Here is a 13,895-nt window from a genome sequence, read left to right as displayed (position 1 = left end):
ATATAAAGTCCTGTAGAGCGGACTTTCTTTCTATCTATACTCCATTTGTGGAAAAGGATTTTTTATTCTGCACAAACAATAAAGAGAATTTTCGAAACTGCAATTACCATCGCTATAGTGAAAAAATAGTTCACTAGCAACTCCAGCTTCCCCTTAAGTGATCTTAAGATATTTATTAGCCAATCAGATAGCTATACTAGTTTCTAAAAAGATGCTCAGATGATCATCGGAATACTGCTCTCGGTGATGTGTTGCCAATGTTCAATGCATGCCCTTTATCTCGTGTAGATGGCGTCGCCTGCACCGAGTACGATGCACACGTTCACAGCTGTATAAGGAGCCCTCCGTGTTGATATCTGTCATTGACAATACGACGGTCGGTCGTAGTCGGTCGTAAACAGCGCCCCTGACAGTATGACTACAGTTTTCCTTGCAGCTGTTCGTGTCAGCTTTGAGCAAACCGTATGAGAATCTTCGTCGAGAATTGGCGTCGCGTGCGTGAAAAATGTGCGACGATAATAAAAGTTGCACCCATGACAGCGAAGAAGCAGATGAGAGTTTATCATTGTTGGATCTACCAGTCGAGGTTTGTGCGGGAACAAAATTATTTGCGTGCGTGCGTGAGAAATTATCACCGTTCATTATCACGTTGTTTCAATAGACTCGTCGTGCGATAAAGATGCGTCATATATACAGGGTGTTTCCTAAGTACGCGGCAAAATTTCAGGAATAGATTCCTAATGCCTAGATAAGAAAAAAAAGGTATATCAACATATGTCCGGAAATGATTAGTTTCTGAGTTATTACGATTTTTGTGACACAATTCTCTCTCTCTCTTTCTCTCGCGCACGCTGTGTCTGTCTCTGTTTTTCCTACGCTTAATACCTTTATCAGTGTCGTTTAATTCTTCATACTGCGTTTCAGATATTCCTGCACATATGTACCTTCTTAGAGGTGCCGACGTTAATACACAGTTTAAGCCTAGTGTGCAAGCAATTCCATCTGATTTTGAGGGATGAGTTTTTCTGGAAAGCGCGTGTCAGTCGTATATGGCCGAATTCTCACTATCCAATTTTACGGCCTGGTTAGATCCAATTATGATAACTAGATTTATATAAAAGCCTCAATTTTTATAACATGTCTTTTTTTATTAAATACTTAATTTCTTATTTTCTTAAATACTTAAATACTTAATTATATTTCATATATGAATTATAAATTATGCCATTTCTCGAAATGCGAATTGCTATAGTTTCAGTCAAGTTCAATAAAATGTTTTGGAAGTTGGTATGCACCCAGGCCGAGAAGCAAAAAGCACTGTGGAAGCAAGGGGGTTACATGGAAGATTTCATAGTTTCGGATGACAGCCTGTCGGGTTACAGCAGCACGAAAGATGCTCTGTTATTGATGCACGTAGGTGGTACACGTTTATCCTAGCATCATTAACATTTGTTAATCTTATTACTTCTATGGACACGATATAATGTGATTTTCTTTAACGCGCAGAATGGAACCACATGTATAGCCGGTGCGAGGGATCGCACTTTGACATGCTGGAGCATCCCCGCTTCGGGAAGCAAGCAGACTTGCATTTGCATAAATTGCGCGCACAACGGATGGATCTGGGACCTGACGGCGATAGACGACACAGTTTACAGCTGTAGTTGGGACCACACCGTGAAGTCGTGGACGCTTAGCGGCAGCGGCTTCGTCCAGCAGACGATTTACCAGATGTACGCGACGTAGCGAGTTCTTAGCCGCCTCGTAGTAAGAAGGCTGAGCGAGAGAGACGTGAGGAATTCCTAGGAAATAATTAGCTCTGTCCAAATTATTCGAGTGCGCGACATATATCGCACTGCAATATTCTGTACAAAAGATTCCAAAAAAAAAACAAATCGGTACTAAACTTCTTATATTGTTACTCGCTCCGTCGGTCGACGTTGTTGCGTGCCGACGCAGCATCACCGTTTCAAGCAAGCTGTTTTTATCGCCAACAGAAGCAGCACTTCCAGAATCGTACCATGCGCGCTGCTCTCTATGACGTCGTGTCCGGAGCAGGCTCTCTTCGCGACGGGCTCGTACAATAGGAACGTGTACGTGTTCGACGCGCGATCGGGCTGCATACCGATCAGGCAGTACAAAGCGCATAACAAAGCTGTACTCAAGATGGCTATGAATTCGGAGCACATCATTTCCGTCAGCAACGATAAGACGATGACGGTTTGGGATCAGAGGACTGGACGGATCATGAAGTCTATCACTGTAATTTCGCCCCGCGTCTTCAGTATCGACGGCGGAATGTACGTTGTACGGTTGCGGTACCGTAAATATTTTTCAGATTTCAGACGAGGCGTTCCCGATGTGCATAAGCATGCAACGGGACTCGATCTGCCTTGGGGATAATCTTGGGAATTTGCACGTGCTAAATCCAAAGAACGACTTTGAGTTAGTGAAATCGTTCTCTGTCGGGCATAAGAAAGCGATAACGGGGGTGTATCTGTCGTACGACAACCTGATAACGAGTTCTACCGACGGTACCATCAGAATTCTCAGCCCTACGGATCCGCCGAGGCCCATCACCGTGAAGAAGTCGGGATTCGGTGAGGTTGCCAGTGTAAGTACGCAGGTGAATGTATTAATGCGAAGTAAAGTTAAGAATCTATGATTAAATAAAAATTTACAATTAATTTTAATTTTCCGGGAAGGGGGTGAGACATTTTTTTTATCGTCTAAATACTGATGATTTTTTCCCCTTTTTGTTATGCAGCTGCAATACCAAAACGACGTTCTCGCGATATCTGGCATCGATATTAGAATATGGCGACCAAAATCAATCTATTCAGAGAAATATGTGAAGGAGGAAAGTGATCAAGGCGGTGAAAGCAGTGAAAACTCATGTATATAGCTTCATTGCTTTAATGCGTAATATAGATATACTCCTAGTTTCCACTTCAAGAAAAAATATATGACATGCGCGCAACTATAATATATTACGATATGACATAGTGTGATATTAACATAGCGTATGTGATATAATGCGTTTCTAGAAAAACGCCGAGATTAATCGGGGATCCTTTCAATGACTTGGCAAACGCTGGATCGGTTAATTAGCTTTATATTGTATAAAGAAAGTTAATTAGCTCTATATTATATATACGGAGCAACAAAAGAGAAAGTATATTTTGTACATCGCGTCTAAATTCTCTAGTTTTTAATATATATTTTGTTTATTATAAATTATTGTCGTGTCTGTTGTCTCAACTTTGTAAATTCCGATTACTTGATAATATCTCTTTGACAAAATTTGCTTAAAAAATGCGCAATCGTATATGATTGGGAATACGAACACGCAGCGGAAGCGCATGATTCAAGCTAGGAATTTTCTTTGGATGAAGCAATTATTTTGTATAATATTTACAAACCAAAATACAACTTGTTTTCTTCGAGTAATATACACGTATGAATAATTTTATTCGTTACCCACTGAAAATGGCTCCCCTCTCCGCTTATCATAATTCCATGATCCAATGAATAGAACCCGGAGTGATCTCCGCGCGGACTTCGGAATTTAAACCCGCCGGTGTCACGTGACGCGTACCCGGCGTGCCATGTGACACGATTTCAAGCGATTTACGTGTCAGTGCCAGTTGCGTTATTCGCAACCCGCGACGAACCGCGCTCGTCGCGGCGATTACGTTTGCTTTACGCGAGTAATTCGAGTGCCGTTTACTCGCGGCGCGTGAAGCGCAATTTCGCGACATCATTCTGGCGATTAAATTATAAGTACGCGCGTTCGGTTCGCTTTGCGCGCACCCCCGACACGGCGGATCGAGTTCGCGGCCGCGAGCGGAGAGGTTAGCGCTCGGCGACGCAATGGCGCCAAGTTCGTATCGTTAGTGCGTAGTCGGAAGCTTCGCGCGTTGGTTGGTCGGAAATTGGATTTCCAAGAGACACTCGAATCTTCGAGGGAGGCACAAGCGTTGGGGGGGACACCGAGCTCCTCGCAGTGCGGCAGAACCTTTTGCGACGTCGCGTCGACGGCGTCGTAACGGTGAGTCGCGATATCTCAAATTTATCTTGAATGAAGGATCGCAAAGTGAAACAAACATGGCGCAAGAACGCCACTACGAAGTGGTGGATTTATAAAATATAAATTTATATTATAAATTTAATCTAAATATAAATCGGATGGATGCAAATACGCAAATGCTAATGCGCATAAGAGGAGGGAAAGAGGGGACGGAAGTGTGTAAATACAAAGGTTGAACGAGATGCAAAGTTGCGGTGTGTTGACCTTTGATTCACCCGTTTATTCACGCAAAACAAGAATAGACTTGGATATCCGTGTCGCTAATTGTACTCACGTACACATCCGTCCATATACATACAATATACGCGCGTGATACGCATCCTCGAAATGCGTATACGAAATGCGTGTATACACATTACATATTATATGTATATATAATATAATTTTACATTAATTGGATAGGATACGATTCCTCAGCCCTTTCTCATTTCTTTTCGTTCGGTTTCTCGGATTTTGACATTTCCTGCGTGTAGATGCGTATTGGAGTATACATGTGTGGCTTTCCTTCGCATTGACGGACGTGCGCTATCTATGCACGCCCACATCTCCCCGCGTGTCCGTATACATGCATGCATTCGCGGGCGTAAATCAAAACACTCAACGCGCGCGCGCGCATTGTCATTTACAAGTGAAATAAGAATTATCCAGCGAAAGTTGGCGCGTCATCGTAAGAGTGTATCGTCTGCTCGCGCGTGGCGTGTTACGCGTCCATCCCGGTGCCGGAAGAAAAGAAAAAAAGCGGGAGAAAACGAGAAAGAAAAGGAAAAAAAACGTATCCAGCGTGCACGCACGCTCGCAGCTTTCCCGCGCGCATATCCTCGTTTTGCGCGCATCGACGAAGGACGAGCCCGCGCGCGATTGCAGCCTTAAATTCGCATCGACAGGTGTGAAACGGGAAGCGCTCGTTTAGCTGATTAATGCTCTCAGACGGGTCACGAACACTCGTCGGTCAATGCTCGCGTTTCCGCAAGGACGTCCGCGTCTTTCTCTTGAAATCTGCTATTTTTAGAAGCGATATTCGTGATACGATGAGATAGTGCGAATACGTAAGAAATATTTCTGTAAGGCCACATGTGTGGAAATATGGCAAAATATTTTTTACGAGACACTTCACATTCTTGTCGATTTTATGAATACATTACGATACGGTTACAACGTTTACGCGTGTATGACGATAACATTATTACTACCTGTCGACATTGCCGCGTGCAATCGCGTGCGCGATTCGGTCGATGCTTTCGTTTACGTTGCATATAAATAAGAATGCTGATTTTCGGACGCTTCGGAAGATGCTCGTGTTCAAGGATCAGGTCGACTTCGGAATATGCACTTGAGAGTATACGACTATATTTTTAAAGGCTATAGAGAATAAAAAGAACTCGCAAGATACAGTGCGATCTTCAACATACGCTAAATAAATAATATGATGACGATGATATCATTTCTTCTAATCTTTCGGATGAGCGCAAAGTAAATACGAACGTATAAACGTAAAATGGTAAATGACTGGGCAGTTATGTGAATTTGAGCTTCGCCTCAAAGTGCACGAGTTTCCGAAGTCGGAACCTGAAGCCCGCAGCCTGAAAGTCGCGGAGATGGAATGCTCTCAATACTGATTTTGGAATGGTTCGTAATCCTCTTGGCGATAATATCACACGGGCACGGCGAGATATTCGTTTTGCGCGCAAAATAATAAACCGAGAGAAACGTGTACAAAAGAACAAAACACGTGCACAAAATGCGACTTTAATGCTGAAAGAAATTTAATTCCTTTTTCATAAAGTGTTATCCTCCTCGAAATATAAAATTAGGAAAACATTAATTAAGCTATGCGTCTTCACCAATTTAATTTTCGTCTACCGAGTAGACGAAAAAAAAATATTTACACATTACAAGTACGATTAAAATTTGGTCACTGTATTGATAAAATCGTTACTTTATATAATTCCGTAATCTTATCTTGAAAATTGATCCCCAAAGTTCGTTACCGCGCATTCTCGCTAATTCCCCGTGTACTGTTCTTCTGTACTTGTCTTGCTCTCGTTGAGGACGAGTCCCTGGTCGGGGACTGACTTTTCCCCCGGGGTTGTTTTACACATCGTACACTCGGGCAATCATCCAATTGGACGTGCAGCCTTTGAGGACGCGCGCGCGCGATTCCCCGCCGCGCCCGCGGACGCTGCTCTCTCGGTTACGGTTACGCGCGCTAATACTCTTTTGCTTCTCTACGTGTCGCTTATATAACTTAAGAACGTGAAAAAATAAATAAATACTACGCGTTTTATACGCGATCGTCTCCACGAGTCCACGAGTCGCCGGCCAAACACGGAGGAAGACACGGTGGAGAGTTCGCGGGACGTCGCTCGTGTCCAGCAAATAAATTACAGGAAGAGCTCTTTATCTTCCTTTCTCTTTCTTTCTCCTTCTCTCTGCTCGATGAAGCTTTTGAGGACGTTCGCGCGTGCAGCATTCGACTCGCATAATTGAATATCGTTGACATTATTAGCGTGTCTTCCACCGTGCTGCGGTGCGTTCACCCGGACAGAAACATCGGCGCATTGCAATAATAACAACAATAATTCTACTATGATATACAATCATTAATAATAATAATATTAATAATAATTATGCGATCGGATTTGAATGACCGGTGGACCTTTGATCTACTTTTTTCCTCTAAGAGAACTGAGAGAAAAGAGGGTCTAGCCCTTTTCTCGTTCTGACCAAATACGCGCATTTATTCCTGCTGATTTTTTTGACCGCATATTTAGCGACATTACCGCATTAAGAATTTTAGAATTCAGCAATTCTATTCGTTATCCTCTTCGTCTGTCGTGCGCTTTCCACATAAATGACTAATAGTTCAATCATTAATTAAATAACGAGCGAATGAAGAATGGCAATAGTAATAAAAAATATAATCGAGACATAATAGTAATCGAATAATAATATTAATAATAATAATATAGTTTACTGCTATTACTACATAGTGATGAATGACGACAATTAATAATTAATGATTAAACGAATAAAAACGAGTGGCGTGGTGCGCGAGAGCGCAGATATTTTATCGACTAGAATTCGTATGGATTCGCTGTGTGTGTAGCGTGTGTTTGTATGCGCGTGTGTTTTTTCTTCGTTCGTTTGTTGTATGGCTCAATCGTACCGTTCTGCTCCTCGTGTGTGTCTCGTTATTTAGTGTGTGTATTGTTTAAGAACTTCGTTCTTCATCGTGTCAGGCAACGACGCGACTCACCGCGAAGGGTCGCCGTTTCTCTTTCTTTTCCCGAATTCTCTCGTTCTCTGCCTTGCTCTCTATCGCACCGCGAGTACTCGCTGACGTTAAACAGCACGACGTCCACGGTATACGTATCCGATGTTCCACTCGATGAACACTCTTTAAGATCGCACAATCGAGCCAACGTTCCATCCACGCAATCGACAAATCGCATGTGCCGCAGTTACGGGGAATCCTCCTCCACAAACCTCTCTCCGAACGTTCCACGTGGACATCGTAAGTACTGTAGCGTCGTTCTTGAGATCGTCTAGGTGGACGATTCGGAATCTGCTGAAGTTCCCGACAAAATTCTGGAATCCGGAGGCCAGATCGCGCGCGCGTTAGATCGGCGTGTTCGTCGCTTTGTTCATTCGCCGTTCTGCAACGCGACACTTGCCATACTTCCGGATGTCTTCTCTCTCTCTCTCTCTCTCTCTCTCTCTCTCTCTCTTTCCTTCTCTCTTCAGGTGAAACAGATAGAATCTTGTTAAAAGCTCCTCGCAATGCGCGAAACGACGATGATCGACGATGCATCAAAAGTCTGCTCGTTCTCCACATTGTCCTTTGCTCGAGCTAGGAACATCACGTTCTCCATCGACCTCCTTCTCGGTTTTATGCATTGGTGTGTGTATCCGTGTTGAGATGTGTGTAGTTATGTGCCGCCTGTGTGGTGTTGTCTTCTTCGTGGTGCGGCGCGTCGTTGCTCCGACTATGTCCCGTTTACTTCTTGCGACCTAGGTACTCGACCATCTCCAGCAATCTTTCCTTCTCGTCCTCAAGCAGCAGCGCTTGGATGCAGCTCGTGAAGTATTGATTGCTGAAGCAGTTTTGCCTGTCGTAGGAATAGAGATCAAGAAAGATTAGTACATTCGCAAATGGTAATGGTCACCGACACTCTTATGTGTCGGAGTTTGATGTATTCACAGGACCCGTTCGGGATAGACTCGTAATAAGTATGACAAAAGTTCTTAAAAATGTTTTACGTTTTACATAATGAAAAATTTCGCTAGAAATATCCTTTTTATTTATATTGAATACACGCTCCATTTGATCTCTATCTGTCAATTTTACACACTCGAGGGAGAGCACATAAATGTCAGAATTTTACGACGGTTGAGCAAACGGCTCGAATAAATAGCGCGTAAACATTTGACAAATATATGTAACGTCGATATGTTTCACGTATCGACGTGCACATTTGAGCAAAGCGAATGAACAGGTCCGTGAATTAACAATTGTTAGTGTGTAGTTAGGTAGGATTCAGGACAAGAAAGATATTGTTTTGCACTCTATACCATAATATCAAAAATTTATATGCTACGGTATAGAATGCGAATAGTTTTGCTTTGAAAAATCGTAAAAATTCTCAAAAATATCAAAAATTGCAAAAATTGCAAAATCACAAACATCGCCACCTAGAAAAAAAACTTTCTCAATACACGTCGATCTGTCCTCTTTTAGCCTTCTGAAAAGACGACGCTGCAAAAACTTGAAAAATACATAAAATGTAAAAATGTAAAATACATGTCTTCTCGATAAAATTCGCCAAAAAACTGCAAAAATTGTCGTTATCGCAGATGCAAAAAATATCCGTTGAAGTAAAGAAGATAAAGACGGAATGTACGAGATCATAATGTATCATGTCGCTAGCAGTGCTGCATTTTTATTATTCCAATTTGAGCATAAGTAGTAATATCTGCGTTTCATGCTAATTTTCCAGAATTTATTTCGTAATATTTCGATATTCAAATATCGACATCTCGTTGAAATTTTTAAAGACGACGCAAGTTTATTTGTAAATCTAATCAAGTTTTAATTTATTTTGATATTTCACGCTTTTCTATTGCAACATTGCTTGCTCTACAAGTTCATTCGCAGAATTACCTAATCTCTTGTACTCATTATTTCGATGCGGAGATACTATAATACACGCGGGTATTCATCCAGACGAATGGCATTAAGATGCAACGAAAATATAAATGAAAATAATGATAAAAAGGAGTGGCAAATGTATTAAAACAAAAACTAAGTAGAAATTGATGCGAAACCCGCAACATTCTGTTTTCATGCAAAATTTCAATCTATTATTCGAATTGTTAATAATTCAACAATACAGCAACATTTATAATAAAATCAGCGAAAAGATTACACAATTCTCTATATTATGCTATTATTAAATTATTATAGACTTAAAGAGCATTTATATACATTTTTTTATCCAAACACTGCTACAATTGACGAAATAAATCTTGATTGTTCATCTTCACATACACAACTTTCGCATGCCCGTCGATCACATCTTATGTTATTAAAAATTTCCTGAACCCGTCGAAACTTTATTTTGCAAATATTACAAGACGTCTATGTACATTTAATGTATGAAGTTTGCGCGAACAAATCGAAACTTTTCTTCTCCCGACGAGTGGACATTACGTCAGAGCGAGAGCAGACGAGGAAGGATTATGGAGAGCAAGCGGGACACGGTTAGTTCTTTATATTTGCGAAAAGCGGAGAAAAGAAAGGGGTGCACAAAAAGAAAAATCATAAACTAAAAAGAAAAGGCTACCTAAACCCCGGGATCAGCTCCATGAAGTTGCTTAATCCACATTTGGATCTTTCCAACCTCGTCCGTCAGCAGCAGAACGTCTAAGCATCCTTTGAAATAGTCCGTGGTGAAACATTCCTTCCTGCAGAAAGTTAAAAAGAAGAAATGATAGATTATATCAGTGTAAGAAGATTTTGCAGCTAGCGGCTTCCAGAAGTCCTAAAACAATTTCGGAAATCACCAAATAAACGCCGAACGTATCAATTTTTTATATTTTTGTCTTAAGATCGTCATCATGATTATGAAAATAAATATCTTGCGAGTAAAAAAAAGGGAAGATGCATCAATCACGAATTTCTCGTGTCCATATTTTACTTTCTGATTATTCCTAGGATTATTCTGTGTGATTGTATAAAATAATTTTATAAGAAGCAATATTTGCTCATTTTTAATTACGATATAATGTGAAATAATTATCCACGAGAAATAAAAGAAAATTATTCTAATTTCAGTATCAATAATAATTTTGATATATATCATTAATTCATTATTCATTCATTAGGCTTATTGATTGAATGTTTAGATACAGATCTCGTGTCAGATCGTATTCAAATCTTTCAACCTTAATCTCTAACCATCTTTACGCATGCAGAGATAATACTCTTATTTAATAAAAAAGAAATCAATGATGCAATAACATTCTTTAAGCGATTAATTCGCCGATGCATCTGCCCTTTTTTCTCGAATCCTTTGAATTGACGAAGTGAACGTTTCCTAAATTCAGAGCAACGGCCTAGGTGCTCTCAGGCTCGTCAATCCGTTCTTTTTTTATGTTGATCCCACTCGTTGCCGTACAATAGCTCTTTCGAGACGGCCGTTAAGCGGCTCGGCACAAACGCCGCGGCAGGTAGCAGCGGATGTGCGTTGGCATTCGCTCGCACGAGCTATAAATAGAAGAGAAATCTCATTCCATTTCGATACGCGTGCCGACGTGTGGTGAACGCGCTCGCGCGTTGCGTATGCGTGTGTAGTACCGAGAACGGAGCACGCGTGGTGTGCGCACAAAGGTACATATAAAGGTACGTATTCGCGCGTCCACCTTGGCCGTTGTTCGCCGTCGACATTTTTCAAGGTAGAAATCACGCGGCGGAAGTCATTCGCAAAATCGGCGCGGCACTCGAGGCAGACTTTCCTCCGGAGTGCCGCCGCATCGTTTGCCAGGAACCCCTTCGCGCTTTTAATTCTCACCCCGTGAGATGAGCTTTATACGTCATGTACTGTGCTGTGGAATCACTCTGGGAGATCCTCGTGCTTAATTCTTTCGCGCTTGTTTATTCCCACGGAGTCTCTTGATTAAAAATAAAATATGCATTTGCTAATTTTGATTTTACCGTGATTGTGAATCAAGTTTTTCTAAATAATGAAAAAAGTACGCGCCCAAATTTCCTCCTTCCCATACCTATTTTACGGATTCATTGAAAAAAATTAATTAAATATAAAATAAATTATTGTCCTTAATTGCTCACAGATTAGTTAACTTCCTTTTTGGAGGAATGCTATATAAAACATAATAATATATTAAGTAATTAATAATTATATGATAGTATTGAATGGTTTGTAATCTCCCAATAAAATCAAAAGAGTTAAATTTGTATTGATACACTAATTAGATAAATGATAATTCTTTAATTGTTTTCTATAGCATCATCGATATTGTATACACTCGAATTTCTCACTGATTTATTTCTCGATTCTAATAAAGTTACCATTGATTTATCCGTTCGAATCACTTTTGAAGCGCATTAAGATTGATTTGAAGCAGTCATTGCAATCGACTGAAAATTAGGAAATTCTCGGTTTTATTTCGCAGGAAGATCATGTTCCCGTCGCGTTGTTATGGACATATGCAATTACGAATGGCTTATCATCTATTAAATTGCACATCCAAATCGTCAGGGAACCAACAGCAGCGGCGGCAGCAACGGCACGTGCGAGCATAGACTGCCGGTCGTCGTTTCGCGGAAGCGTCTACTCATCGTAAATAATTAACGTACTTGCAAAGCATGTGTAGTTGCGGTTCCCGGAAGAGGTTGTAGCAGTCTTCACAGATGCGGTCCAGACGAGCGAAGATGCTCTTATCGTACACGCCCTTGCACTGGATGTCAAAGAACGACCTTTTGCCCAATGGATGACCGTTGAGGGTGGCGGCATCCGCGCCCAGGCCGATGCAGGATGAGATCAGCAAGAGCATCAACGACCATGTGAGGACGGACATCAGGAGCGGACAGGATGACGCCGGAGACGATGACCTTGACGTTGACGTCGACGAAGGTAACGTCGAGCACGAGGAATAGTACGCGGCCGACGGATACATCGCGAACTCGTCGTTGGACGGCGATGATTGAGTGTTCTGCTGCCGATGCATCATCTAGAAGAGAATTTAATCTTTAGACATCGTAACGGTTTCCTCTTTCGTGTTTTGCAAATATAAATGAGAAAGAATTTCATAGCACATTCGTAAAGTTTTCGATTTCAAATTCTGATTAAAATTCTTGAGACAAAAAGGAGAAATGCAAACGTTCATGATTCACGTTTGAATCAAACTTGAAATCTGAACGACATATTGTGAAACGTTAGGCTTTCTTGAGGTTTGCGCTACTATGAGATATGTTATACTAGAAAGGTTTCCACGTTAATTACAATTGACATCTGCCGTCAACAGCTCTGCATTTATAGAGATCGCACTATTTGTTCCCCTACATTTGTATCCAGACTATCTGATGACTAATAGATAACGACGAAAATATAACGACACCATTATGTGAATATTTCGTTATAGTCTCACTAGGTTTCTACTGTGTCATGTACATCGTTAAGATAATCTTATCTTACATTTATTAAAAATAATCTTATCTAATAATGTTAAAAAATTTAAATTTGCGCGCTAAAAAAGAATATATTACGTAGTCTTGTTTTACCGAACATATTTCATTTGATAAAAGACGGAATAATTAATGGAAGATATGATAACTGACAAAATTAAATAAACACGAGGATGATGTACGAAGAAAGGCATGGCAAATATTCGCATGTTAACTCGAATATGTGTTAAACATTTTTCGCAGTTGGAGTGTTATTTGCTCGTTCCGGTTTTCGTATCGATAATCATGTTTATCCTCGTGATTTCCGACAGAGTCGGCTCTTTCTGATGACAAATGCGTTCGCACCGAAAATAAATATCTTGTTTAAATAAAGCTAGCGCTTCGGCACACCTGCGAAGGTCGAGCACATCTAAGTTGACCCCCGCATTCAAGGCCTCAGGTAATAAATTGCGGTTTTAGTATCGATGTCGCGCGAGTCAGTTCACCACGTGTACTATCTGGGGCTTTCCGCAGAATATTTCCAAAGTTTCCTTGTTCATGGATTCTATTAGATACGTCGAATCATTAACTCTTTTTTATTTCATATAATCTGTTGTGTAATAGTGGATATTTTTCGAACAGTTGGTTCATTTTACGTCTTGCTATACATCTCCTTCTCATCTTGTTTTTTTATATCTCACCTTTGCTTCTTTCTTTAATATACCTATGTCACATTTCATCAGATTGTGATATGTTGCCACTATATCATGACCTTTATCGTAGATAACGTTTCCTTGTGAAAGATGTGTAATTTTCTCAATTTTTCTTCTTTGCATTTCATACACAATTGGATACACCTATTACATACATTTCTCTAGGATCTTCTTACTCACACTGTTCTACTCATCTTCTGATTAGACCAATTGCAGGTTTGGACAAATGAGCATGGCACGTTGTTCGTCCCGGAAAGGTCTCGAGGCGAGATCTTTAAAAATATCGCACGCTCATGAAATCGGGCGACTCGACTTCGCGCACGTCGTCGGCACGACCCGTTCGTGCGAGAGCGCGAGATCGCTCGTTGTATACGTAACGACGGACATACGTTCGGATATACCAATATAC

The 13,895-nt window shown here is 40.9% G+C and overlaps 3 protein-coding genes across 7 annotated transcripts in view; 2 read left to right on the top strand and 1 right to left on the bottom strand.

The window, feature by feature from the left end:
- The first annotated feature begins 335 nt into the window (after positions 1 to 335).
- On the top strand, positions 336 to 3,450 carry LOC105277692 (F-box/WD repeat-containing protein 9-like). The gene is made up of 7 exons (XM_011336262.3): positions 336 to 586; positions 925 to 1,084; positions 1,253 to 1,413; positions 1,507 to 1,733; positions 1,998 to 2,262; positions 2,339 to 2,614; positions 2,768 to 3,450. Exons 1-7 carry the CDS (start codon positions 506 to 508, stop codon positions 2,903 to 2,905), a joined length of 1,308 nt encoding a protein of 435 aa, XP_011334564.2. The 5' UTR covers positions 336 to 505; the 3' UTR covers positions 2,906 to 3,450.
- Positions 3,451 to 3,538: 88 nt separating this feature from the next.
- The window catches only part of LOC105277690 (peroxisomal leader peptide-processing protease), a 66,849-nt gene continuing 56,492 nt past the window's right edge, over positions 3,539 to 13,895 (top strand). For both annotated transcript variants that reach the window (XM_011336256.3, XM_011336255.3), the window contains exon 1: positions 3,539 to 4,051. The gene's annotated coding sequence lies outside the window, so the exon portion shown is untranslated. The remainder of the gene's footprint in view (positions 4,052 to 13,895) is intronic.
- Positions 4,290 to 13,895, bottom strand: part of LOC105277691 (ion transport peptide-like) — a 49,475-nt gene continuing 39,869 nt past the window's right edge. For 3 of the 4 annotated variants that reach the window (XM_011336257.3, XM_011336260.3, XM_011336259.3), the window contains exons 2-4: positions 11,967 to 12,340; positions 9,934 to 10,054; positions 4,290 to 8,199 (exon numbers count right to left, since the gene is read on the bottom strand). In XM_011336257.3, the coding sequence (XP_011334559.1) occupies positions 9,934 to 10,054; positions 11,967 to 12,340 (495 nt within the window). In that variant the 3' untranslated portion in view covers positions 4,290 to 8,199. The remainder of the gene's footprint in view (positions 8,200 to 9,933; positions 10,055 to 11,966; positions 12,341 to 13,895) is intronic. The other variant, XM_011336261.3, reaches the window with a different exon arrangement.

The sequence above is a fragment of the Ooceraea biroi genome, chromosome 7 (genome assembly GCF_003672135.1).
Source record: "Ooceraea biroi isolate clonal line C1 chromosome 7, Obir_v5.4, whole genome shotgun sequence".
Lineage (NCBI taxonomy): Eukaryota > Metazoa > Arthropoda > Insecta > Hymenoptera > Formicidae > Ooceraea > Ooceraea biroi.
Note: the sequence above shows the minus strand (reverse complement) of the source record. Positions and strands in the feature narration are given on the sequence as shown.